General features: G+C 41.7%; 1 protein-coding gene across 1 annotated transcript in view; it reads left to right on the plus strand.

The window, feature by feature from the left end:
• LOC132379110 (elongation of very long chain fatty acids protein 6-like) overlaps window positions 1-27,739 on the plus strand; it is a 167,893-nt gene that overhangs the window by 32,191 nt on the left and 107,963 nt on the right. The window contains exon 3 of the mRNA XM_059946691.1: window positions 4,909-5,063. Coding sequence (XP_059802674.1) covers window positions 4,975-5,063 — 89 coding nt within the window. The 5' untranslated portion in view covers window positions 4,909-4,974. The remainder of the gene's footprint in view (window positions 1-4,908; window positions 5,064-27,739) is intronic.

Raw genomic sequence — 27,739 nt, forward strand, 5'->3', positions numbered from 1 at the left:
CTGGAGCAATGCAGCAAGTGCTGGAGAAACTCAGTGAGTCAGCCAGCGTCTATAAGGGAAGGCCAGTTGACTATTCATCGGGATTTAAAAGAGAGTGTGAGATAGCCAGTATAAAATGATGGGGTGACAGAAGGGGTGGATGAAGAGCTGATGGATGATAAGTGGATCTAGATGAGGGGGAAGACTGAAAGATGAGAGAGGGAATAATGTCAGAAGATTTGGAGGTGATAGGTGGAAGTTACAAAGGGCAGAAGATGATGGAATATGATTGGAGAGGATGGTGGAATATGAAATAAAAGGATAGAAATGACATAGTTTGATGGGGTCAATTGGATCAACAGAAGAGAGAAAAAGACAAAAAAAGGAAAATGGGGAAAAGAGACAGAGGGGGAGCAGTTACTGTAAGTTTGAGAATTTGTTGATCATGCAGCCAGCTTGGAGAATGTCTAGCAAAACATGAGATGATGTTCCTCTAATTTTGATTGGTTGTGACCTGGCATATCGGTGTGGGAATGGGAATAAAATTGAAACGGCTAGGCCAGCGGGAGATCCCAGCTGGCACAGTAGATGGATTGCAGATGCTTGATGAAATAGTTCCCCCAATCTATATCTGGTTCACCAATGTAAAGGAGTCTGCACTGGAAACAATAAGTAACATGGTTGGATTTATATGTGAAGAACTGCCTCAAATTCAGCGGTTCGATATTTCAGTGATGGCTTTTTTTGGTCTATTTAAAGTCTCCCAAAATCACTTTATACTCATGTAACATGCATATTTAATTTCCTACTTTGCTATGCTTAGCATTAAAACAACATTGTGGTGGCCATGAAGTAATATCTACCAATGTTTTCCGCCCTTTGCTAGTACTTAGCTTGAGCGAATACTACACCAAGATCTATCTTGTCGAGATCAATACTTATCTCTTCCCTTATTAATAGAAATGCACTCTCATCTGCCACTTAATTTCTCTATTCATGTCACAGTTTGCACTGGCAATGACTGAACCTAGGTGTGGAGGAATGGCAGAGTCACAAGTGGAGACAGAAGCAAGAGATTATACATAAGAATACCAACAGAGCATGTGTGGCAAGACCAAACAATAAGCAAGACAAGTCATCCTCCACAAAGCACTAAACAAGGGTCCACTTCAAGTAATCACAGAATACAGAAAACCCATGTCAGTCACAATTAACTTGACAAGATTAAATAGAAAGTGTAAGGGCTTAATGACTTTCGTTAAGACAACAATTAGTAAGTTCAGGTGCTCAAGAAACCGAGAAGCCCAACACTCTATGACTCGCCTCAAAGGATCATGACAATTCTACTGCCACTCTGACCTAACAGTCTAAGACCATGCTGTTACAATGAGGTTGAATGGAAGCTTGAGGTACAACACCTCACCACTGCAACAGTCTGCTGGAGGAACTCACTGACATTGAGTTGGAGAGAGGAAGCCAGTAAGCAGCAATCTGGTTGTATCATAAAATTATTACAGTGTAGAAGGCCATTTGAAATTCATGTCATTTAAATGATAACAAACATGTTTCTGATTCTTTGCTCTCTCTCCTCTTGCTTTGTAAATTATTCCCTTACAAGTGCATACTGAATTTCACATCAGAGGATCATAGGTGGAGAGAATATGCAATTTTAAATTCCTTGGTGTTACCATTTTGGAGGACCTGTCCTGGGTCCAGCATGTAAGTGCAATCACAAACAAAGCACGGCAGTGCCTCTACTTTCTTAGAAGTTTGCAAAGTTTTGGCATGACATCTAAAACTTTTGATGAACTTCTATAGATGTGAGGTGGAGAGTATATTGGTTGGGTGCATCAGAGCCAGGTATGGAAGCAACAATGCACTTGAGCAGAAAATCCTGCAAAGTATAGTGGATATGGCCCAGCCATTCATGGGTAAATCCCTCCCCAGCATTGAGTGCATCTACACAGTGTGCTTTTGCACCAAAGCAGCATCCATCAGGGACCCCCACCATCCAGGATGTGCTCGCTTCTTGCTGCTGTCATCAGAAAGAAGGTACAGGAGACTCAGGACCCACACCACCAGCTTCAGGAACAGTTATTACCCCTCAACCACCCGGTTCTTAAACCAGAGGGGATAATTTCATTCAACTTCACTTGCCCCATCACTGAAATATTCCCAAAATCTATAGACCCACTTTCAAGGACTCTTCATCTCATGTCCTTTATATTTATTTATTTATTATTTTTTAGCTTTTGTATTTGCACAGTTTGTTGTCTTTTGCACATTGGCTGTCCACCCTGTTGAGTGAAGGTTTTCATTGTTTATCTTATGGATATTGGATTTGCTGAGTATGCCCACAAGAAAACAAACCTCACGGTTGTATATGGTGACCTATATGTACTTTGAAAATGAATTTCCTTTGAGCTTGGGTTGATTTTGTTTCTGTCTCTGGTTCAGTGAGCCATAGTTATTCTCAGAATTTAAAAACAACATTTTCTCACAACTGCCTTTCACCCCCCAAATTTAAACCTTTGTACACTGGTCCCAGCCTTCCTCCACTTACTTATTCTTAACCATGGAATGGAGTGCGCTAAAGCTTGGATTTCTTTGATTTTACTGATTACAAATGTACAATAACCCCAATATTTGATTTTACATTAATAGTCTACTGATAATATACTAGATCAAGCCTCATGCTAACAATATAGTTATCATATATTAGACTATGAGACATAGGAGCAGAATTAGGCCATTCAGCCCATTGAGTCTGCTCTGCCATTCCATCATGGCTGATCCCACTCAACTTCATACTCCTGCCTTCTCACCGTATCCTTTGATGCCCTGACCAATAGGAAACTATCAACTCCTACCCTAAATATACCTGCCACTGAAGTCTGTGGCAGAGCATTCCTTAAATTCACTATTCTCTGGCTAAAAAAAAAATCCTCTTTACCTCTGTTCTAAAAGGTCACTCCTCAATTTTGAGGCAGTGCTCTCTAATTCTGGATACCCCCAGCTTAGGAAACAACCTCTCCACATCCACCCTATCTAGTCTTTCCAACATTGAGTGAGATTTCCACCCCCCGGGCACCACATTCTTCTAAATTACAGTGAGTACAGGCCCAAAGCTGCCAAACTTCATTCCCGGAATCATCCTTGAGATCCTCTCCTTTGGACTCTCTCCAATGACAACACATCCTCTCTGAGATATGGAGCCCACAACCTTTGATAATATTCCAAGTGTGGCATATTACTACTGTCCTTTTATTTCCAAATATCTATATTATATCATCTATATTATATTATAGATCGAAAACCTGGTATGGGCTTCATTTAATCAACAAGTTTATTGCTGTCATAGGCATAGCCAGACAGGGTATAAATGTAATGAAAATTATTTTGCAGCAGCTCCACAGTACATGACAAACAAAAGTTAACATAAACTTAAATTAACATATCAATTAACACATTTTTAAAAATCTTTAAACATTTTTATGATGTAAAAAGAATGCAAAAAGTGAACCAAGTAAAATGAGTCTAGGTATAATTTACACCAGAGCATCTGCAGATACAGAAAGTCCAAAGCAACTCACAAAATGTTGGAGGAACTCAGCAGGTCAGGCAGCATCTATAGAAATGAATAAACAGTCCACCTTTTGGGCCGAGACCCTTTTTTAAGGACAGGAGAGGATGGGAGAAGTCGCCAGGATCTAAAGGTGGGGGGAGGGGAAGGAGGACTAATTAGAACGTGATGGGTTAAGCCAGGTGGGTGGGAAAGGTAAAGGGGCTGGAGAGGAAAGAATGTGGTAGGAGAGGAGAATGGATCATAGGAGAAAGGGAATGAGATGGGGCACCAGGAGGGAGGTGAGAAGCCAGAGTGGGGAATAGAAGATGGGAGCAGGAGGGAAAAAAACGGAGGTATAATTTGTTTTAAAATAGAATTCAAAACATTTTAGAAGCTCTCATCCGAGCTTTTGAAATGGAATGACAGTTTGAAGAGTGAATACAGACGTCCATCTTATGCCCTAATTAAGATCTCGTACCCCAAAACGAAAACAAATTGTAAAGGATAGCTGCCATCAACATCAAAGGTTGTCCGACCTATTATGTAAAATAAAAGTGCAAAAACTTTTTACAAGAAACATATTCAAGCAAAAGTTGTACAGGGTCTTTCATTTCTTAATAGCTTCGCTCTTTCCTGTGGCTGAACTAAGGCGATCCTTTTGCTTGCCATTAACGTTTGGTAAAATTAACGAGCATGTGTTCTGGAGAACAGTTGTGAAACTGTGAGCCGACACGAAATGATTTGCATTCCGTCCCGGCAACAGGTGGCCAATTCAACAGAATGACAACAAAGAAAAATGGGAAGCACGCGGGGCAGCCCTTGGGGTTCGCAGGATGAGTGAGGGTGTATTAAAGAGGAAGCTGTTAATTGCATAGAATCAGGGAGCAGCGACCCCAGCAGCAACACAAATTAGAAACTGTTCCGATCACACCCCCGACCCCAGGGACAGTCTGGGATTTGTGCGCATGCGCGTACTGGAGCTGTCAGTCAACCCTACCCAAAGCAAAGGGAAGGGGTGAGCGCCTGACTGATCGCATTTAATAATCGCATCGAAAGACGTAACAGGACCTCGACTTACATCGATTGAGTCAAAATAATGCAGAAATAGAAACAGACTCGCGTAGTTAATAGAAGTGCAGGAATACAGCGTTTATGGAGAGACGGTTGTCGTGGACACCCCTGCGAGGCAGCGGATGGGCGCTGCGATCCGGGCTCGGCCCCCGTGCAGCGCTCACGGCAACCGCTTGCAGACGCGACGCAGCGCAGAGGCTCTGTCCTTTACTGGGTACCGCTCAAAGTCATCCCGCTGCTTTCCATCATCTGCACACTCTCACCTGCTGCTTTATTTCCTTATTTCTCTCAAGGAGCTGTGATCAGTCAGAGGCAGCTGTGCAATTGCATGCCCCGCGGACCAAACCAAAGAGCGGAGAATGAACATGTCAGTGATTTCTCTGCAGGAATATGAGTTTGAGAAACATTTCGATGAAAGGGGAGCCATCGCATGGATGCAGGAAAACTGGTAAGTGAATGCAGTGCACTGCAGGTGTGTAAAGCCAAACCACTCCAAGAATCACCCCTTCTTTTAATACCAGATCTATTCAGACCCGTAAACAGTTGAGAAATAGATCGAAAATCCTGTACGGGCTTCATTAATCCATAGATTGGGATCTGTGTGCTTCTGGAGAGCACTGGGTGTTACAGTCGTGAAACTAGTTGTATTTTTGCAATTTTTAAATGCGCCCCTTGCAATCAAAGTCGCTGTCTGTGACCTAATTTTATTTGACAGTGTGCAATAATCGGGTATAACCTTGTCTATCAGTCTAATAGGGTTGCAGGTAAACAGGCTGGAATAGGGTGGATACGTTCAATATAATGCGGATCGTGTGTAAGTGAGACACTGAGGCGTTTATTGTAGCAAGGCTGGGTCTATGTAGTGATACAGATTGCTCAGTGAGGGTTATTCATGAACCACAGATTTGGGAATAAGTGATTTAGGTGTCATAAGAGCATCGATTACTAACTTACACTGTGTCTGTAGACCTGTCAGACATTAAAATGTCCGTATGTTCGCCATAATTATCTCAAACAGTACCTTACACTAGAATCATCTTGAGAATGTAACAACATTATGGCACATTAAATAATATGTGCTGTCTCTAAATCAGGCCAGGCTGGTGTGGCAAATGGGATCATTGACAATTCTGCATTTACAAGAGACCAGAGAGGTAACAGTGGTGCACAATCCTTTGTCTACTCTGCTGCTACTTTACAGCACAATCAAATGTTGACAAAAACTGCATCATTTTGAAATGAAACTGTAAAAATGTGATAATAGTTTAAATACAGAGCACCCCTCATCTTCTACTCATTTGTCACTTTAGAAACAGCAAAATATCTGTCTGCAGATAAACACTACTACTTTCCTTAGCTCCTGGAATTGAATTTAGTTATGAGCACAATCTGAGAAGCAATGAAGTACCTGTCTGGGTTGCTGCATAAGACAGATTAGTGACCCTGATTTTATAATTTGTGTGAAGTTATCACAGCCATAGACATGTGGATATTTTAAATAAGTCTGTGACTTCCTCTGTACGCTTTGCATGTTTGAATTTATTGCAAAATGTGACAGGCAAATTTAATTTTCTTTCAAAATCAGTGACAACAGAAATATTGATGAAAGACTTTAACCTGAGTTCTTCAAAGTTTGGTTGACAGTGGAACTAAATTCTTGTAACATTAGAGGACAATATTTATGAATCATCTGGTGATAAAAATTTGATGAAATTGGAACAAACAGAAGATATTCTGCAGATGCTGGAAGTCCAGAGTAACACACACAGAATACTGTTGGAACTCAGCAGTATCTGTGGAAAGGAATAAAGAGGTGACATTTCAGGCCAAGATCCTTCATCAGGACTTATAATGACCCTTTATCAGGTACTGATGAAACATCTCGGCCCAAAACACTTCCATCAGTACTTCTGTGGTCTCTGATCTGCTGAGTCCTTCAGCATTTTATGCAATGGGTATAGGTCTGATGTGGGTTTATTGTTGCAACATGTTCAGAATATTACAGGTTTCTATAAAATTGTGCCTTTTAGAAACCATGGTACCTGAAGCAACAAACATGACAATAGTTCAGCTGGCAGAGTTGCTGAAGTGATTCTGGTTTGATTCTGACTTTAGTTTGTGAGGAGTTTGACTGTTCTTCCTGTGACAGCATGGATTTCCTCTGGCTACTCTATAGAACACTATGTTCTGGAAGGTGGAACACTACAGCACAGTACAGGGCCTTCAGCTACAATGTTGTACAGACCTTTTAACCTACTCTAAGGCCAAACTAACCCTTCCCTCCCATATAGTCCTCCATTTTTCATCCATGTTAAGTTTCTTAAATGCCCCACATGTATTTACCTCAACCACCAACCCTGGCAGGGCGTTCCATGCATTCACCACTCTGTGTAAAAATACTTACCTCTGCCACCCACCCTATACATGCCCTTTGTTTTCCAAAGAGATGCAATTTGGGGGATTATTGGCCACTGTAGATTTCCCCAATGTGTATGTATGTGAATGGTTGAATCTAAGGAAGTTTTTGGGAATGTGGGAAGAATTTTTTAAAAAAACGGGATTCATAGAGAATGAGTGTAAGTGGGTACTCAAGAAACTGTAGATGATGGAACATGGAGGAAAAAAAAACTGCTGGAGGAGCTCAGCAGTCAGGCAGCATCTGCAGAGGAACATGTTCCAGGTCAGATGAAGGGTACTTACTTACATGAGCCCTTCGCTCCAAAGTGGAGCATAGTCTCCATCATCCTCTGAAGTTGCTGGTATGGTTGGAGTTCATCAATGTTTCTGCAGTCCACTGTATGGAGATTGGTCTGTACAGCTTCACCAGCGACCTGTTGGACAGCCTTACCTGTTTCCACCTCTCGTGATGGGGATGTAGAGTTGGACTTGAGAGGCCAGATGAAGGGTCTCAACCCTAAAAGTTGAGAGTCTACTCCCCTCTACAAATGTTGCCTGACCCACTGAGTTCCTCCGGCAGTTGTTGATCCATGTAAATGGGGTTTTGATGGTCAGTATTGACTATGCTTAGAAACATAGAAAATAGGTGCAGTAGTAGGCCATTCGGCCCTTCGAGCCTGCACTGCCATTCAGTATGATCATGGATGATCATCCAACTCAGAACCCTGTACCTGCTTTCTCTCCATACCCCTGATCCCTTTAGCCACAAGGGCCATATCTAACTTCCTCTTAAATATAGCCAATGAACCGGCCTCAACTGTTTCCTGTGGCAGAGAATTCCACAGATTCACCACTCTCTGTGTGAAGAAGTTTTTCCTCATCTCGGTCCTAAAAGGCTTCCCCTTTATCCTTAAACTGTGACCCCTCGTTCTGGACTTCCCTAACATCGGAAACAATCTTCCTGCATCTACCCTGTCCAATCCCTTTAGAATTTTATACGTTTCAATAAGATCCCTTCTCAATCTTCTAAATTCCCGTGAGTATAAGCCTAGTCGATCCAGTCTTTCTTCATATGAAAGTCCTGCCATCCCAGTAATCAATCTGGTGAACCTTCTCTGTCCTTCCTCTATGGCAAGAATGTCTTTCCTCAGATTAGGGGACCAAAACTGCACACAATACTCTAGGTGTGGTCTCACCAAGGCCTTGTACAACTGCAGTAGAACCTCCCTGCACCTGTACTCAAATCCTTTTGCTATGAATGCCAACATACCATTTGCCTTCTTCACCACCTGCTGTACCTGTACCACCTTCAATGACTGGTGTACAATGACACCCAGGTCTTGTTGCACCTCCCCTTTTCCTAATCGGCCACCATTCAGATAATAATCTGTTTTCCTGTTCTTGCAACCAAAGTGGATAACCTCACATTTATCCACATTAAATTGCATCTGCCATGAATTTGCCCGCTCACCTAACCTATCCAAGTCACCTTGCATCCTCTTAGTATCCTCCTCACAGCTAACTCCGCCACCCATAAACTTGTCATCCATAAACTTGGAGATGATGCATTTAATTCTCTCGTCTAAATCAATAATATATATTGTAAACAACTGGGGTCCCAGCACTGAGCTTTGTGGTACCCCACTAGTCACTGCTTCACAGGACCTGTTCCTGTCATTTATGAGTATACACTTAATCATTGTTAACTGCAGTGTTAAATAATGCATTGATATTACCAACTAGCTGTATTAAAGTTTAGATAGAATAAGGTCATTTGAAAGTTGAGATCATTATCACATGCAAAAGAACACGGATACACAGGTACAATTAAAAAAAACTTGTGTGCAACAGCATCACAAGCAGATAGCATCAGATACACAACATCACAAAAAAACACTCAGTGGCAACTTTATGAGGTACCTCCTGAACCTAATAAAGTGGCCACTGAATATATGTTTGTGGTCTTCTTCAAGGATTGATGTGTTGTGTGTTCAGAGATGCCTTTCACCACTGTTGTAATGCATGGCTGTTTGAGTTACCAGTCTGGCCATTCTTCTCTGATCTCTCTCATTAACAAGGCATTTTCACCCACAGAACTGCCACTCATCACTGGAATTTTTTTTGTTTTTTTTTCTCTGTAAACTCTAGATCAGGAGTTCTGAACCTGGAGTCTACAGACTCTTTGCCTAACGGTATTGGTCCATGGCATAAGAAAGGTTGGGAACACCCACTCTAGAGACTGTTGTGTGTGCATATCCCAGGAGATCAGCAGTTTCTGAGATACTCAAACCAATCCATCTGGCACCAATAATCATTCCACAGCCAAAGACACTTGGATCGCATTTCTTCCCCATTCTGATGTTTGGTCTGAACAACAACTGAACCTCTTGACCATGACTTCATGTTTTTATGCATTAAGTTACTGCCACATGATTGGCTGATTAGATATTTACATTAATGAGCAGCTGTACTTAATAAAGTGGCCTGAGTGCATTTATAAATAAATATTAAATATAAATGATACAAGAATGAACAGAAAGAAGAGCAAAACAAAGGTCCATTGTCATAGTATTGCCAGACTGAGGTTGTAATGAGGGTTGGCCAGGTTGGTTCAAGAACCAAATGGTTGGAGGCAAGTCTTGATTGCTGCCTTGGGGAGGAGATGCGTTTTAGGCTCTGAATGCAACAAAGAGCATTTTATTTAATTTTACAGCACTCAAGTGTAGAAGGAGCACAAGCACCTCCTCAAACTCACGATGGCTGCAGTTTTTATGACCACTGGACTTAAGGAGACCATCTAATTGTGGGCTGGACACTGAATAAATTGCTAATGATTCTAGATTTTTGTCACAGATACTCAACAAAAAAAAGACATGTTCAGCATACTAGGCTGCATCTGGGAGGAAATTAAGACTCTTCGTTAAGTCTGTTTTACCAGGTAATTTCCAGCACACTTTTGGTCTTTCACATGTAGGCCTCAGCAGGTTGAGTGGCATCAGTTCCTTTCCCCTAACAGATGCTGCTTGATCCACTGAGTTCCTCTAGCAGATTGTTCATTGATTAAAGTTATTACGGTAAGTTGCCATATCCTGTTTTAGTGTTTAGGCAAACTTTAAAATCAACAATAAGAACAGTGTTCAACTTGACATTTTGAATCTAACCCTGGTTATCATTTGTAAGCTCATTTTAACTAGTTTTTGATCTGTGAGATGGCTCCAGTGCTATGAAAGAGCATGAGGCAGAGGCATAGGAGCCACTTGAGTCTCCTCTGCCATTCGGTTAATGTTATGGCTGATCTAATCTTGACGTAATTCCGTTTTCCTGCCTCTTCTTAATGATGCTGATTCCCAAGTCACCCACAAATATTGTATATCTCAGCCTTGAAAATATTTAATGACTCACCTCCACAGTTGTCTGTGGTAGTGAATTCCAAGGATTTAGATCTCTCAGAGAGAGAGGAAAGTTTTAAAAAATCTTTTGAGTGGACTATCCCAATTACTGAAACTGTCCCCATAGATTCATGAACAAAACATGGACTGCTGGGTGACCTCAGGGTGTCAGGCAGTATCTGTAGCAGGCAGGATCAGCCTTTCTGATGGCCTCATTGTTTCACTTTGTTCAAACTGTACATCATTGTGCACATAGATGCAATACAAGGAAAGGTCACCAGCATCTTTGCTTTCTTAGCAGGTTAAGTAGGTTCAGCTTGTCACCAAGCACCCTTAACAAACTTCTACAGGTATACTGTTGAAAGTATCCTGATTAGTTTTATCATTGTCTGGTACAGCAATTCAAATGCGCAGGAATGTAAGGAATTGCAGAGAGTAATGGTGGGGCACATCTCTCCCCTCCATTGGTACCATCTACAGGAGATGCAGCCTGAGGAAGGCAATATTTATCATCAAAGATCCCCACCATCCTGACTATGCCATATTCTCACAACTACAATTGGGTAGGAGATAAAGATGCCTGAAGTCCCACACTATCAGATTCAAGAACTACTTCCTTTCAACTATTTGGTTTATGAACCAAACAAAAAAATCTCATCAGTGAAGTTCTACAAATCTCTGACCACTTTTTACTAAAATGAGCTGTTTCTTTTTGTTCTAATTATGTTCTTTCTTGTAAATGTTATGTTTTTAAAAATGTTCCTGTGAATGCTGCTTGTATGATGTTCTGTGCATGTGATGCTACTGCAAGTAAGGTTTTTATTGCATCTGTGCACAGGTGTACTTGTGCATATGACAACTCAACTTCGACTTTGGAGAGGAACACCTCTCAACATCCACCCTGTCAAGCCTCCCCCCAAGAATCTTGCATGTCTTAATAAGATGGGCTCTTGTTCTTCTGGTCCAATTTGGTCGACATTTCTTCATGAACATTCCTCATATCCTTTTCCATTGTCTTTGTTCATGGAATAAACTTAGTGATCCCTTACTGAAAAAGGAGACAAAATCTGTTCATGGTATCTCTGGTGTGGTCTCAGCCTGGAAAGCAGAACTGGGCAGACCCATTGTTTCAGTCTACTTGTTGCCGTAAAAAACTTATTTATTTCCCTTTGATTCCGTTCCTACCTGGTTCTTCTCCTTTCTATTTCTATGATACGTATGATGCCCTGTGCCTATTCCCTGGTTTCAACTAATGTGGATGTAGAGTCTCTCCACCCATCCCACAGCAGGATGGTCTGAGGACACTCAGCTTCCCCTTCAGCGACACATTTATCCACCTGGCGGAACTCAGTTTCGGATTCTTCTTCAGCTCTGCCCATTTTCTCCCGATCAAAGGTTTAGCGGTGGGTAGAGACAGTGCAGTACACGCCTTTGGCCCATGATGCTGTGCCAGCCTTTTAACCTACTCCACGTTCAATATGACCCTTCCCTCCTGCGCAGACCATAACCCTACATTTTGCTTACATCCATCTGCTTATTCAAGAGGTTTTAAAATGTCCATAATGTATCAGCCTCTACCACCAGCCTAACAGTACACTTCAGGCACTTACCACTCTGTAAAAAAAATCCTTCCTCTGACACTTGCCCCATACCTTCCTCTACTCACTTTAAAACAATGTTGAATGTCCTCTAGCATTGGCTGTTGGCACCCTGGGGAAAATCTTGCACCTTATTGTTTACCACCACTGCATTTTGCATAGTTATTGTTCTGCAATTTTGCATTGTTATTTAACTTATTGTTTTATGGAGGTAGATTCATAGAAGAATACAGCACAGGAACAGGCTTTTCAGCAGCTCTATCCATATGACCCTCTGAGTGAACTTAAAGTTCCCCTTAAACTTTTCACCTTTTACCCTTAACCCATGACCTGGGGATGTAGTTCCACCCAACCTGAGTGGAAAAAGCCTGCTTGCATTTATTGTATCTATACCCCTCATAATTTTGTATACCCCTATCAAATCTCCCCTCAAACTTACCCATTCCAAGGAATAAAATCCTAACCTATTCAATCTTTCCTTATAACTCAGGTCCTCCAGACCCAGAAGCGTCCTTGTAAATTTTCTCTGTATTCTTTCAACCTTATTTAAATCTTTCCTGGTGGTAGTTGACCATAACTGCACGCAATTCTCTAAATTAGGCCTCACCAATATCTTGTACAACTTCAACATAACAACCCATTTCCTGTGCTCAATAAGGCTAATGAGCCAACAGCTTAGCTTAGAACCCTCAGTGCACTGAGTAATGATCTGATCTGTATGAACAGTATGCATCAAAAGCTTTCCACTGTATCTCAGTACATGTGACAATAATAAATCAATTCCCATCCTAATTCCGATTGAGCCATCTAATATCCATTTACACTGATCCCAATTTTTATTCTCTCCTCATTCCCACTAGCTCTCCTACAAGTAGATTCTTCCACTTGTCTGCACTTACAGTGGACAGTTGACCCAAGAACCCTCTTGTGTTTTGGGAATTAGAGGAAACTGGAGTACCTGCTAGAAACCCACGAAGAAGGTACAAACTCCACAAGGTAGCACTGGAGTCAATATTTAACCCTGGTCATTGGACAGACAGACAGACATACTTTATTGATCTGAGGGAAATTGGTTTTTGTTACAGTCGCACCAACCAAGAATAGTGTAGAAATATAGCAATACAAAACCATAAATAATTAAATAATAATAGGTAAATTATGCCAAGTGGAAATAAGTCCAGGACCAGCCTATTGGCTCAGGGTGTCTGACAGTCCGAGGGAGGAGTTGTAAAGTTTGATGGGCACAGGCAGGAATGACTTCTTATGACGCTCAGTGTTGCATCTCGGTGGAATGAGTCTCTGGCTGAACGTACTCCTGTGCCTAACCAGTACATTATGGAGTGGACGGGAGACATTGTCCAAGATGGCATGCAACTTGGACAGCGTCCTCTTTTCAGACACCACTGTCAGAGAGTCCAGTTCCACCCCCACAACATCACTGGCCTTACGAGTGAGTTTGTTGATTCTGTTGGTGTCTGCTACCCTCAGCCTGCTGCCCCAGTACACAACAGCAAACATGATAGCCCTGGCCACCACAGTCTCGTAGAACATCCTCAGCATCGTCCGGCAGTTGTGTGGCAATGCCACTATCTCTACCAACCACTCCCTTTCTTCTGACACCTCCCCATGCAGTCACAGGACATGCACACTTGCCACGTCAGCTCATTCTACCCCTCCACCATCTAGGGATGCAGACAATCCTTCCAGGTGCAAACCATGAAACATAGGAGCAGAATTAGGCCCCTTGGCCTATTGAAGCAGCAATTCCCTTGCATTTCTTTCAGTCAACTTTTTGCATTCAATGTGCACTCTGTGTGTTCTCTGGTGAAACAGTAGTGTAATGGTTAGCACAACGCTTTACAGTAACGGTGACCTGGGTTCAATTCTGCCGCAGCCTGTGAGGAGTTTGTACATTCTCCCCATGACTGCATGGGTTCCCTAGTCCACAGTCCAAAGATGTACCAGTTGGTAGGTTAATTGGTCATTGTAAATTGTCTTGTGGTTAGGCTAGTGTTGAATTGGGAATTGCTGGGTGGTGCGGCGCAAAGGGCCAGAAGGGCCTATTCTACAGTGTATCTCAATAAACAATAAATGGAGTTTGGTTTCTAGAGGAGCAGAGTTTAGTTTTCAGGGATGAAATGAACCTTCCATTGCCTGCTATTTTGATTCTCCAACACACTCTCATTCAGATCTTTCTCTCTATGGTACTGTTAAAATATTGCCCAACATAAGCTTGAGGAACAACAACTCTTACACCTAGACATGTTTCTGCCCTCCAGATTGATATCAAGGATACACAAGTGAATGCACATGCTGGAATATCGAGCAGAAAAAAAACACTCAGTGGTTTGGACAGCATCTGTAAGGGAAATGAACATTCGAGGTTTCAGGTTGAAAGCCTTCCATCTGGACCGAAATGCTAACTCTACATTTCCCTGTATAGATACTGCCCGACCTGCTGAGTTGCTCCAGCTGCTTGTTTTCTCTTGCATTAAATCCTACAACTTCTTTATCTAAAGTTAACTAACTTTATCCAGTTTTACTTGAACCAGCAAGGTCACCCAGCTTAGATGTTTGCTCAGTGTATCTCTCTCCTCAGCATGTTCCAACCTGCAGGATCTATCCGAAAGTTGTGAGGTTCATGTTTGTCTTCTCTCCCTTTATCTTCCTTCATTCCACACCCTTTATGTTCCTTTGGTTATGTTCTCTCACTTTCTTGAACTTCTCTCAAGAAGTTAATTAATTCTCCATATTAATTGGGAGACTTTAAGTGTGGCTTATTCAGTAATAAAATTATATGTTATTGAGGAATGTGATTTTAAGGTGATTGGAGGGAAGTATAGGGAATGTCAGAGATAAGTTTTTTACACAGAGTGGTAGGTACATGGAATGCCCTTCCAAGGTGGTGGTAGAGGGAGACACATTAGGGACATGTAAGAAACTCTCAAATAGGCACAAGAATTATCGAGAAATGGTGGCCTAGGTAGGAGGGAAGGGTTAGATTGATCTGAGAGTAGGTTATAAGGTAGGCACAACATCATAAGTCAAAGGGCCTGTACTGTGCTGTATTTTTCTATGTTAGACAGTATATTCTGTGTTTATCCCAGTACAGCACAGGCCTCTCCCTGTCATTATTCCTTTGTCCTATCCATCCTTCCCTGCAATTAAAGTTTGTTTTCTGCCTTTCCCAGTTCAAACAAAATATCCTCAACCTGAGTCATTAACTGTTTCTCCCTCCACAGATGCTGCCTGATTTGCTCAGTGTTGCAAGCACTTCCTGTTTTTCAGATTTCCGATGTCAGCATTGTATAGCTAGAGCAGGATCGCCATATTTTTATCATCACATAAGAATGCCATACTTTTAACTGTTATTGCCATACATTAACTGCTTCTCTCTGCACATGTGCTGCCTGATCTGCTACGTTTTTTTCCAGAACTTTCTGTTTTTCAGATTTCCAATGTCAGCATTGTACAGGTGGAGCAAAGTTGCCACAACTTTATACTTAATTGCACTTCTACTAAAGTCTCACATTTCATTTCTTTTACAGCTTACTTTATGTAATTACAAGCTAATATTTATTATTTCATGTGCAGGATCCCCTGATCCCTCTGCAACATTCATTGTATTCTTTACTAGTGTTTATTTGAACCATTACCACTTCTCTATTTCTCCTGACAAGGTGGATAACTTCACATTTCACATCATTTACCAATTAGTAGTGAACTCTTTAAGCTTAATATATCTTAATACAGGCTATCTATATATTCCTCACTATTTTCTCACTCTTTGTATTGTCACCAAATTTGGTTATATTATACTTATGCAGCCTTCTTGCATAACCATGATGCTACTGTGGGGTGTCACGGTAGCTCAGTGGTTAGCACAATGCTTTATAGTTCCAGCGACACGGGTTCTGTTCCTACCACTGCCTGTAAGGAGTTTGTACATTTTCTCTGTGATCATGTGAACTTCCTCTGGGCGCTCTGGTTTCCTCCCTCAGTCCAAAGCTGCACTGGTTGGTTAATTGAGCATTGTAAATTGCCCTGTGATGAGGCTAGGATTAAATTCAGAGATTGCTGGGTGGGATGGCTCAAAAGGCCTGTTCCTAGCTCTATCTCAATAAATAAATAAAATAGATGTGAGACATTGATATGCAGCACTCCATCAAGACTCCAGCACTGATCTCTGTGTCATCCCACAAACTATAGTTTGCCAACTTGAAAATTATCCATTTATTACAACTCTCCATTTTCTGTTAGTTCGCCACACCGTGTTCATGCTAATATACTAGCCTTTAAGTCCTGGACTTGTGCAGTAATGTTTTCTGCAGCAGCTTTCTTGAAAGCTAAATGCGCAACATTTGTTTCTTCTGTATGTTGGAACAAAACTGCATTGTGAGACTTCGAATTTTCATTGTCACTGAACAGTGTTCGTTGTAAAGGTCTCAGGATTTCAACATTTTGATTCAGTCATTTTTTTTTAAAGTTCTGTCCAGCAGTATTCCCTTCAATACTGCCCTTGAGAAGGTGGCAGTGAGCTGTTGTACCCCGCTGGAGCAGTAGAACAGTATGGCCATCTAGTTGAGTATAATGTTCTAAGGGATAAAGGTACATCTCCTTAATGGAGAATGCATGTGTATGACTTTGTTTAACATGGGGAAGCTGATGCAAGGGTAGTCACTGTATGGTCCTCAACAGATTGGTGTCAGGGTCCAGTGGCATGGAATGCAAGATGACTAGGAACCCTTCGCTGCTGCAGCCTTCGTCAGCCATCATTACTATTGTAATGTGTCATCATCTTTCAGGACCCTCTGAAGTAGGTGTTCACACAATGCTGTTGTGAAGGGAGGTTCAGGGTTGAAAAAGGAACAATGATAGAGTTCCGAGTCAGGATGATGTGTTAATCTGATATGGTTTATAAGTAGTTTAAGTCATTGCACTAATCTCCGTAAAACCCACTGGTTCTAAAGGTTTAAGATGGCACTGGTGACTCTCAGCCACTTCTGGCTGGTGGTCACTGAAAGAAGGAAAACAACTAAATACTTAGTTAATCACTCTTTTTCTGATAAACGATCATCACAAACAATAGCCTGTAACTTCCCTTTGGACTTGGAGGCAATTCGGTGGGGCAGAACCAAGGCAAGGTGAGGCAGTGGGCCTGTTGCCAAGAGCGAGGAAGATCCAAGGTTAGATCGATTTAAGCACTGGGCCGAATTGGAAAGGCCGGGTACAGGCCAAATTGAGGTGGTGGGGTCCAGGCCCCAGTATGTACAGAAGCAACTGAGCCCGAGGTTTGGACAGTGTTTAGGTGCTGGGCTGAATCAGAAAGGTCAAGTACAGGTCAAATCGAGGAGGTGGGTCCAGCCCCAGAATAGATTGAGACGACTGAACCCGATATTTGGATGGCAACTTAGGTCCCAAGCCAGATTGAAAAGTTCAGGGTATCAGCGCCCAAGCTGAGGGATGGGCTGGTTCAACTTGCTTCTCCAATCTGCGCTGAACTAAGGGTCTGTGGATGAACTCTCTTTGTGAACTTCAGTTCAGAACACTATTTGCTTGTGTTTATTGTTTGTATGATTTGCTTTATTTTCCTTCTGCACATTGTGTGTTTGATGGTCTTTTTTATTGGGTTCCTTTGGGTTTCTTTGTTTTATAGCTGCCTGTTAGGAGACAAATCTCAAGATTGTATAATGTATCCATGCTTTGTTAATAAATGTACTTTGAACTTTGGCTACCATTTGCCAACCTTGTCCTTGTTGCCCTTGTCCTTCTTGGCTGTAAAGATTGCAGGTTTGTGAATTGTTGGAGAGGCCCATGGCAGCTAAGGGCAGTTCATTTTGTAGATCGTGTGGTATGCACTTAGGGTGGTAGTGAGGCTGATTTGTTCTGGATGTTATAGAGCTTCTCAAGAAGGATTGGAGCTGAGTATATCAGGGAAGCAGAGAGTATCACATCACATTCCTGACCTGCTTTGTGAGTGGTGGAGGGAGTGGCTTGAGGATGTCAGGAGGTAAGTCACTGACTGCAGAATACCAGTCTCGGACCTGCTGATGTAGCTGCTTTACTTACATGGCAGGAGAAGTTGAGTTACTGATTAGTGGGCATCCTGTGACATTGATGATTGGTGGGTATGGGTACGGAGCAGTGGTACATAGATCATAGAACAGTACAGGCTCTTCGGCCCACAATCTACTCCCAGATCAATCTAATGCTTCCCTTCTGCATAGCCCTCTGTTTTTCTTTTACCCGTGTACTTATCTCTGAGTGTCCTAAATGTCTGTAATGGATCTGCCCCACCACCAACTCTGGCAGTGCATTCCATGCACTCCTACACTCTATATAAAAATATCTCGGACATCTCCCCCATACATTCTTCCAATCACCTTAAAATAATTCCCTCTTGTGTCACCCATTTCCACCCTGGAAAATATCTCTGACCTTCCACCCTATCAATGTCTCTTATCATATTGTACATCTCTGTCAAGTTATCTCTCATTCTCCTATGCTTCAAAGAGAAAAGCCCTAGCTCGCTCAAAGATTCCTTGTAATAGAAACATAGAAAACCAACAGCACTATACAGGCCCTTCGGCCCACTAAGTTGTGCCGAACATGTCCCTAGCTTAGAAATTACTAAGCTTACCTATAGCCCTCTATTTTACTAAGCTCCATGTACCTATCAAAAATCCTCTTAAGAGATCCTATCGTATCCGCCTCCACCACCGTTGCTGGCAGCCCATTCCTTGCACTCACTACTCTCCGGGTAAAAAACTTACCCCTAACATCTCCTCTGTACCTACTCCCCAGCACTTTAAACCTGTGTCCTCTTGTGAAAAAAGCCTCTGACTATCCACACGATCAATGCCTCTCATCATCTTGTACACCTTTATCAGGTCACCTTTTATCCTCCTTCGCTCCAAGGAGAAAAAGCTGAGTTCACTCAACCTATTCTCATAAGGCATGCTCCCCAATCCAGGCAACATCCTTGTAAATCTCCTTTGCACCCTTTCTATGGCTTCCACATCCTTCCTGTAGTGAGGCGACCAGAACTGAGCACAGTACTCCAAGTGGGGTCTGACCAGTGCCTTATATAGCTGCAACATTACCTCTCGGCTCCTAAATTCAATTCCACGATTGATGAAGGCCAATACACCATGCACCTTCTTAACCACAAAGTCAAGGTGCGCAGCTGCTTTGAGTGTCCTATGGACTCAGACCTCAAGATCCCTCTGATCCTCCACACTGCCAAGAGTTTTACCATTAATACTATATTCTGCCATCATATTTGACCTATCAAAATAAACCACTTCACACTTACCTGGATTGAACTCCATCTGCCACTTCTCAGCCCAGTTTTGCATCCTATCAATGTCGCGCTGTAACCTCGACTGCCTTCCACACTGTCCATAACACCTCCAACCTTTGTGTCATCAGCAAACTTACTAACCCATCCCTCCACTTACTCATCTAGGTCATTTATAAAAATCACAAAGAGTAAGGGTCCCAGAACAGATCCCTGAGGCACACCACTTGTCACCGGTCATCACTACAATCACCAAGTACTTTTCCATAGTGAATACTGAAGCAAAGTTTTTGTTAAGTACCTCTGCTATTTCCTTAGGTTCCATATGCACTTTCCCACTGTCGCACTTGATGGGTCCTATTCTTTCATGTCTTATCCTCTTGCTCTTCACATACTTGTAGAATGCCTTTGGGTTTTCCTTAATTCTGCCCACCAAGGCATTCTCATGGCCCCTTCTGGCTCTCCTAATTTCCTTCTTAAGCTCCTTCCTAATAGCCTTATAATCTTATAGATCTGTAACATTACCTAGCTCCCTGTACCTTCTGTAATCTTTTGTTTTCTTCTTGACTAGATTTATTACAGCCTTTGTACACCATGGTTCCTGTACCCTACCATAACTTCCCTGTCTCATTGGAGTGTACATAGACAGAACTCTACTCAAATATCCCCTGAATATTTGCCACATTTCTTTTGTACTTTTCCCTGAGAACATCTGTTTCCAATTTAAGGCTCCAATTTCCTGCCTGATAGCCTCATAATTACCCTTACTCCAATTAAACGCTTTTCTAACTTGTCTGTTCCTATCTCTCTCCAATGCTATTGTAAAGGAGATAGAATTATGATCACTATTTTCAAAATGCTCTCCCACTGAGAGTTCTGACACCTGACCAGGTTCATTTCCCAATACCAAATCAATAACAGTGTCTCCTCTTGTAGGCTTATCTACATATTGTGTCAAGAAACCTTCCTGAACACACCTAACAAACTCCATCCCATCTAAACCCCTTGCTCTAGGGAGATGCCAGTTGATATTTGGGAAATTAAAATCTCCCATCACGACAACTCTGTTATTATTACACCTTTCCAGGATCTGTTTCCCTACCTGCTCCTCAATGTCCCTGTTACTATTGGGCGGCCTATAAGAAACACCCAGTAAAGTTATTGACCCCCTTCCTGTTCCTAACCTCCGCCAACAGAGACTCCATGGACAATCCCTCCATGGCGTCCACCTTTTCTGCAGCCGTGACACTATCTCTGATCAACAGTGCCATGCCCCCACATCTTTTGCCTCCCTCCCTGTCCTTTCTGAAACATCTAAAACCCAGTACTTGAAGTAACCATTCCTGTCCCTCAGCCATCCAAGTCTCTGTAATGGCCACCATATCATATCTCCAAGTACTGATCCACGCTCTAAGTTCATCCACTTTGTTCACAACACTCCTTGCGTTAAAATAGACTCAAACCTTCGGTCTGAGTACGTCCTTTCTCTATCACCTGCCTATCCTCCCTCTTGCACCGTCTACAAGCTTTCTCCATTTGTGAGCTAACCTCCTTTTCCCCAGTCTCTTCAGTTGGGTTCCCACCCCCAACAATTCTAGTTTAATCTCTCCCCAGTAGGACAGAGATGGGGAGAAACTGTGTTTTCCCAGAGAATGGTGAATCTGTGGAATTTTCTGCCCAGGGAAGCAGTTGAGGCTTCTTCACTAAATATATTTAAGATACAGTTAGATAGGTTTTTGCATAGTAAGGGAATTAAGGGTTATGGGGAAAGGGCAGGTGGATGGAGCTGATTTTACAGACAGATCAGCCATGATCTTATTGAATGGCAGGGCAGGCTCGATGGGTTGGATGGCCTACTCCTGCTCCTATTTCTTATGTTCTATGTTCCAAGGAATAAAATCCCAACATATGCAATCTTTCCTGAGAATTCAGGTTCTTCAGACCCAGCAACATCCTTGTAAATATTGCCTGTACTCTTTCAACCTTATTTACATCTTTCCTGTAGTTAGGTGACCAAAACTGCACATAATACTCCCAATTAGGCCTCACCAATGTCATATACAACTCAAGCATAACAGCCCATCTCCTGTACTCAATGCTGTGATTTATGAAGGCGAATGTGTCTGAAGTTTTCTTTATGACCCTATCTACCTGTGATGCCACTTTCAAACTTAGATAAAAAGCAAATGATTGTGCAATCATTAATATGTTAGAATATTAGGCAGGATATTTTAAAAAAACAACAAAGGAAGTTTAAAGAAGGAGAAAAAATTAGAAACAAAATTGGATAGAAGTATGAAAACAGCAATGGTTTCAATAAATATTTAAATTTTTTAATATTTATTAAAAGATGTTAACAACATGAGCATTGATAAATAAGAGAAAATCTGCAGACGTTGGAAATCCAAGCAACACACACGCAAAGTGCTGGAGGAATTCAGCAAGTCAGGCAGATCTGTGGAAAAGAGTGCTGTCGACGTTTCAGGTCGAGACCCTTTGTCATTGATAAATTGGTTTATTATTGTTGCATGTACTGAGGTACTTGGTTTTGCATGCCATCCATGCAGATCACTTCATTACAACCGTGCACTGAGGCAGCACAAGGGAGACAGTAACAGGAGTGTAAAGTGTTAGAACTGCAGTGAAAGTTCAAAGCAGGCAGACAATAAGGGGAAAGGCCTTGACAAGGTAGACTGTGAGGTTAAGAATCCATCTTATCACAACAATCTTTTAACAACAGGATAGAAGCTGTTTTTGAGAGTGGTTTTAAATATTTTCAGGATTTGGTGTCCTCTGATGAGAAGAACGGAGAAATGAGAATGTTGAGGGTGGGTGGGATTTTTAATTTGTTGGTTGTTTTACTGAGGCAGCCTTAGTGTAGACAGGATCCAAGGGGGCCGGGTGGTTTCTGTGTGGAAGATGGTTTATTATTGTCACGTACTGAGAAACGTGAAAAAACTTGTCTTGCGTACCGTTCATACAAATCTATTTATTACAACAGTAGGTTGATGTATTAAAAGGCAAAACAGTAACAGAGTGCAAAAAATTGTTATGTTTACAGAAGAAGTGCAGTGCAGGTGGACAGTAAGGTACAAGGACATAATGAGGCAGTTCAGGACTACATCTTATCATTCTAGGGAGCCATTCAGTAGTCTTATATTAGCCTAGTAGAAGCAGTCCTTGTGGTATGTGCATTGGTCCTGTAGGAAGTGAGTCTGGGAATTAATAATGAAGCATAAAGAGAAGCAGATGAATTCAATAAGTATTTGGCATCATTCTTCACTGTCCTATTTTTGGCACATTTCCATTTTTTACAACCCAGCTGGATAAGTCGATGAGTATGAGACTACCATCTCTGTGCATTGTGTGCAATTCCTACACTGGGTGCAACTTTCTTTATTCTAGCACTTAAGTAGGCCTATTGCGGGCAAAGGGTATTAGTGTAGATGGGCAAAAAGGTCAGCATGGACGCGATGGACCGAAGGGCCTGTTTCTGTGCTGTTCTACTCTACGGCTCTGTGACAAATGATCACCGCAGCAGTGGGAGTGAGCAAATAGATGAAGCTGTGGGCTGACAAATTCAAGCTTCCTAGTAGACTTCATCCCAGGGTGTTAAACAGCAATGGCCAGTGAGATAGTTGATGCATTGATTTTAATTTTCCCGAAGTCTAAGATTCAGGGAAGGTTCTGTTAGAATGGAGAATAGTAAACATAACTCTTTTATTCAATAGCATAGAAACCTCAGACTAGTCAGCTTTGTCATAGGGCAAATGTTAGATACTATTAAAAACAGGATCCATCGAAAAATTCAAGTCAATCTGGTGAAGTCAACATGGTTTAGGTAAAACAAATTCAGGTTTGACCAACTTATTGCCAGTCTTTCAAACAGTAACATGTATTATGGATGGAGAGGTACCAGTGCTTGTGTGATACTTAGATCTGTAGATGGCATTTAATAACATGGTGTATCGAAAGTTATTTCAAGCAATAAAAGCACTGTACCATCTGCTACAAGCGGGACTTCCCTGTGACCAAACATTTTAATTCCCATTCCCATTCCCATTCGCGTTCTGATGTGTCGATCTATGGCTTCCTCTTGGCCAGGGTGAGGCCACCCTCGGTGGAGGAGCAGGATGTTATAATCCATCTGAATACCCTCCAGCCTGATGGCATGAACATCGATTTCTCCTTCCAGTGAACAAATTCACCCTCCCCCCCCCTTTCCTCTATTCCCTACTCTGACCTTTCACTTCTCACCTGCCTCCCCCACTTTCCTTTCTCCTATTGTACACTCTCCTCTTCTATTAGATTCTTTTTTTCTCCTGACCTTCACCTTTCCCACTCTTCACCTATCACCTTTCAGTTAGCCTCTTTCCCCTCTTCCCACCTTTTTATTCTGGCTTCTTTTCCCTTCTCAGTCCTGAAGAAGGGTCTCGATCCAAAACATCAACTGTTTACCCTTTGGCATACATGCTGCTTGACCTGCTGAGTTCCTCCTGCATTTTGAGTCTGTTGCTTTGGATTTCCAACATCTGCAGGCTTTCTTGTGTTTGTGATATAGATGGTAACATGTTGGCACAGATGGAAGATTAGCTGGTGAGCAAGTAGCAAAGAGAAGACATGAATTTCTGATTGGCAAGATGTAATGAGTAGTGTGCCATTGGGATACGAGATGGGGCCTCCAGCTTTTACAGTTTATATAAATAGCAGATAAAGGGATGACAGAGATGGTTGGTGAATGTGACAGTAGCACAAAGATAGATCAGTTGCTTAAAGAGCTTAAGGAGGCTACCATGATAGTTTTAAGTGAGTTGGCCAATTTTTGGCAATAGTGAAGTTATACAATTTGATAGAACATTTAAAAAAGAGCTGTATATCTAAATGGTGAGAGATTGAAGAGGTGGATGTGAAGAGGATGCTTCCATTGGCGAGAGAATCTGGAGTTACAGCCGCTGCTCAACAATAAGGGATCAGCCATTTAGGATGGAGATGAGCTTTTCTTTTCTCTCTGACTACTCTGAGTATTTGAAACACTCTTTCCCAATGGCCAGTGGAAGCAAAGGCACTGGGTATTTTTAGTGTGGAAGTAGTTAGATTCTTGATGAACAAAATGGCGGAATGGTTATCAGAGTTGGCAGGAGTGTGGTGTTGGGGTTACAATCAGATCTGTCATGGCCTATTATTACTACTGTTTGCTGATATGTTTGTACAGTATGTAAATATTGAATGGACTGTGTGTGGACTTGTTCTACCTTTTATGAACAGGGCATACCAAGGCTATTGTGCTCATAGTTAGGTTGATGTCAGTGTTGCAACTGGAGTGGCTTCACGAAAGGTGAATCTAATTCTGGACTGCAGGATCTCAGTACTGCAGTTAGGATCTTGCCTCTCAGCCATTCCTTCATTTGACATGAAATGGATGGAACTGGGGCTCTTAGAAGGGAGCCAAGATGGGTCCTCAACTTGACATTTCTGGATGGACGATCTGGCAAATGCTTCAACCCTTTCTTTTGCACTAATATGTTGATCCCTGCTAAGAGTGAGGATAGGATATTCTCAGAGCCTCCTCCTCCTCCTCCTCTTTTCATCAGCTGGTTAATGGTCTACCACCATTCACGCCTGGATGCTTAAGTGACAGTCCTACTTTGTCTATGCATGCTGCTTTTCAAAATCAGAATCAGGTTTAATATCACTGGCAAATATCATGAGATTTGTTAACTTTGTGGCAGCAATACAATGCAATATATAATAACAGAGAGAGAAAAAACTGAATTACAGTAAGTGTGTATGTATATATATTAGTTAAAATAAATAAGTAGTGCAAAAAAAGGAAAGAAAAAAGTAGTGAGGTAGTGTTCATGGGTTCTATGTCCATTCAGAAATTGTATGGCAGAGGGGAAGAAGCTGTTTCAGAATCGTTGAGTGTGTTACTATTTGACACACAAGTCCTTCGATGTTATAGTTTCTCTAGGCTAGTGCTACATTTTTAGTATGCTTATTGCTACTCCCACAATGCCCCTCTACATTCCTGTTGAACTGATTGATCTCCTGCTTGATATTAATGGTAGAGCGATAGACGCACTGGGCTGTGAGATTACAGGTTGTGGTGGCATCCATTTCTGCTGTTGAAGGTCTGTAGTGCTCATGGATTGTAGTTTTAGGTTGCCAGAGATGTTCAGAATCCCGATGCAGGGGCTTAACCCAAAACATTGACGTATATATTTTGCCTGCATAGATGCAGTTTGATCTGCTGAGTTCTTCCAGTGCTTTTTAAAAAATCCAGACCCCACTCTCCGGAGTCTCTTTTGTCTCCGTGTTTTGAGTCTGTCCCACATAGGATGATCTTAATGCTTCACCGAGGGTGTCCTTGGAAACCAATCACATTAATCTTTGTAAAGTTAAATGCAGAGATTTGCTGCCTAATCTTTTCAACATTTCTTCTTGGCAGAAGAAATGAATGAATTGTGTTTTAGTAGGACTGTGCATATGGAACAATTGCAGTGAAATGATCCCTTACAAACAAAATCTTGAAAATTAGATTAGCGACATGAGTAGTGCTTTGTCTGAAACTATATCGAAAATTGAAGTACTTCCTTGTCTGGCACACCAGATGAATTAATTTAATAATGTTGTTTCTAGATGTTAAATAATCACAACTTCAGTCATCATATCCTTCAACCCATGTAGATGTTTCTATGGGCTGTTTTAGATTTTTTTCTCTCTGCCAATTTTGTCAGCCCTGCCGAGATCAGCTAACTCAGCTGAGATCAGGGTTCAAATATGTGATCTAATCTGTATGGCTCACTGGATGAAGTCAATCAACATTGACAAGTCCACATAAACAGAGAAATCAAAGGCCTTATCTTGCTGGCTGTGACTGTGGTTTGGGAAACTGCTGGCATTCAGTCATTGGAATAAACTCATGGTGAGGATTTCTGTATGCGCGCACACACATGCAGAACCCAGGACTTACTGACCAACTACTTTCACAAGATCTCTCACTGTGTTCTTCTACAGGACTCCACATGATGAAGATCAACATTACTGGGATTCCCCAAACTTTACTCCAGTCAGACCTGGCTCAGACCCCATTGATTTGTTAGGGATTAGCAATGAAATGGGAAATTAACTTAATTTTCTTTAAATCACTCTGCTTTTATGTCTTAATTATTTCTGATTTTTTTTATATTTGTAATTAACAGTTCTTATTCATTTTATTTTTTGAATTATTTACTTCAGGTTTAATACTTTTCAAATGTCACACACACGCTGTGATCTAATTTGTTGTAGTCACCGCGAGATATACAACAATTGCAGTTTGATTCATTCAACCTGGGCGCACGTTTTAATTGAGTTTCTGAGTTTTTCTTTTCTCCCTCTGCCAATTTTCTGAGTGCAGAACAACTGTTAAAATCAACTGACTGGAGCTACAGGCACACAGGGGATCCTTGGAGGGGATTCTCAAGTAAGTGCTTTCTTTGTCGCTCAGTTTACAGGGCTGACTGGATAGAAGTTGGTGCTTGATAATTCCATCTGGATGGGTACAGCCCACCACTTTGACTTGGATGAACAATGGGAGGGGACGATCCTTCATGCCTACGCTGCCACTTAAGATAACTTTATCTCAACCTCACTTTCCTGCACGAAACACATAACAATCTGTTGATTCTTGCATTGTTTAAGATTCCACAGCCCTGTTGAGCAGCAAATTCCAAAGGCTCCTTGCCATCTTGGTGAATGGGTAAAGGTAAAGTTTAGGTCTAGTTGTCGCATGCACATGGAAGCATTGCAACAGACAGTGAAATGTGTCATTTGCATCAAAGACCAACACATTTTGAGGATGTGCCAAGAGACCCTGCAGATTGTCAACATAGCATGCCCTCAACTTACTAACCCTGACTCTAACGTTTACGTGTTTTTTGGAATGTGGGAAACCACAGCATGGGGAGAACATACAAACATCTTAGAGAGAGTGGTTGTATTTGAACCCCGATGGGTGATCAGTGGTGCTGTAAAACATGTTTTATAAACAAAACATTCTGGGTTAATTTTCTTCAGAAACTGCAGCAGATTAATTGATTATCTAAAATACTATGTGACCCTCTCACCGGGTCGTTAGCTAAACAACATACGTCTAGGGTCGGTATGATTTGAGATTCAACCAAACAGGAACGTTGGGAATTCCGATTAAAGGAACCTTGATTTGAGCAAATGCTGTGTAAATACTACCTATACACAATTATCGATCAAGAAATTACAGATTGTACACCATATACAATTATAAAGGAAGTTTATTTACCAATTTTAGCTTTATCAGACAGTTAATAGGGGAAAAAGGGCCCATTACAATTAAATCAGTCTAAATGTGAACATAAATGTTGGAGATTTTATGGAGCTCATTTGCATGAACCGCTTTACTCATGGCGCTGAATTCTCATCA

Source organism: Hypanus sabinus, chromosome 21 (assembly GCF_030144855.1).
Source record: "Hypanus sabinus isolate sHypSab1 chromosome 21, sHypSab1.hap1, whole genome shotgun sequence".
In the NCBI taxonomy this organism is placed as follows: Eukaryota; Metazoa; Chordata; class Chondrichthyes; order Myliobatiformes; family Dasyatidae; genus Hypanus; species Hypanus sabinus.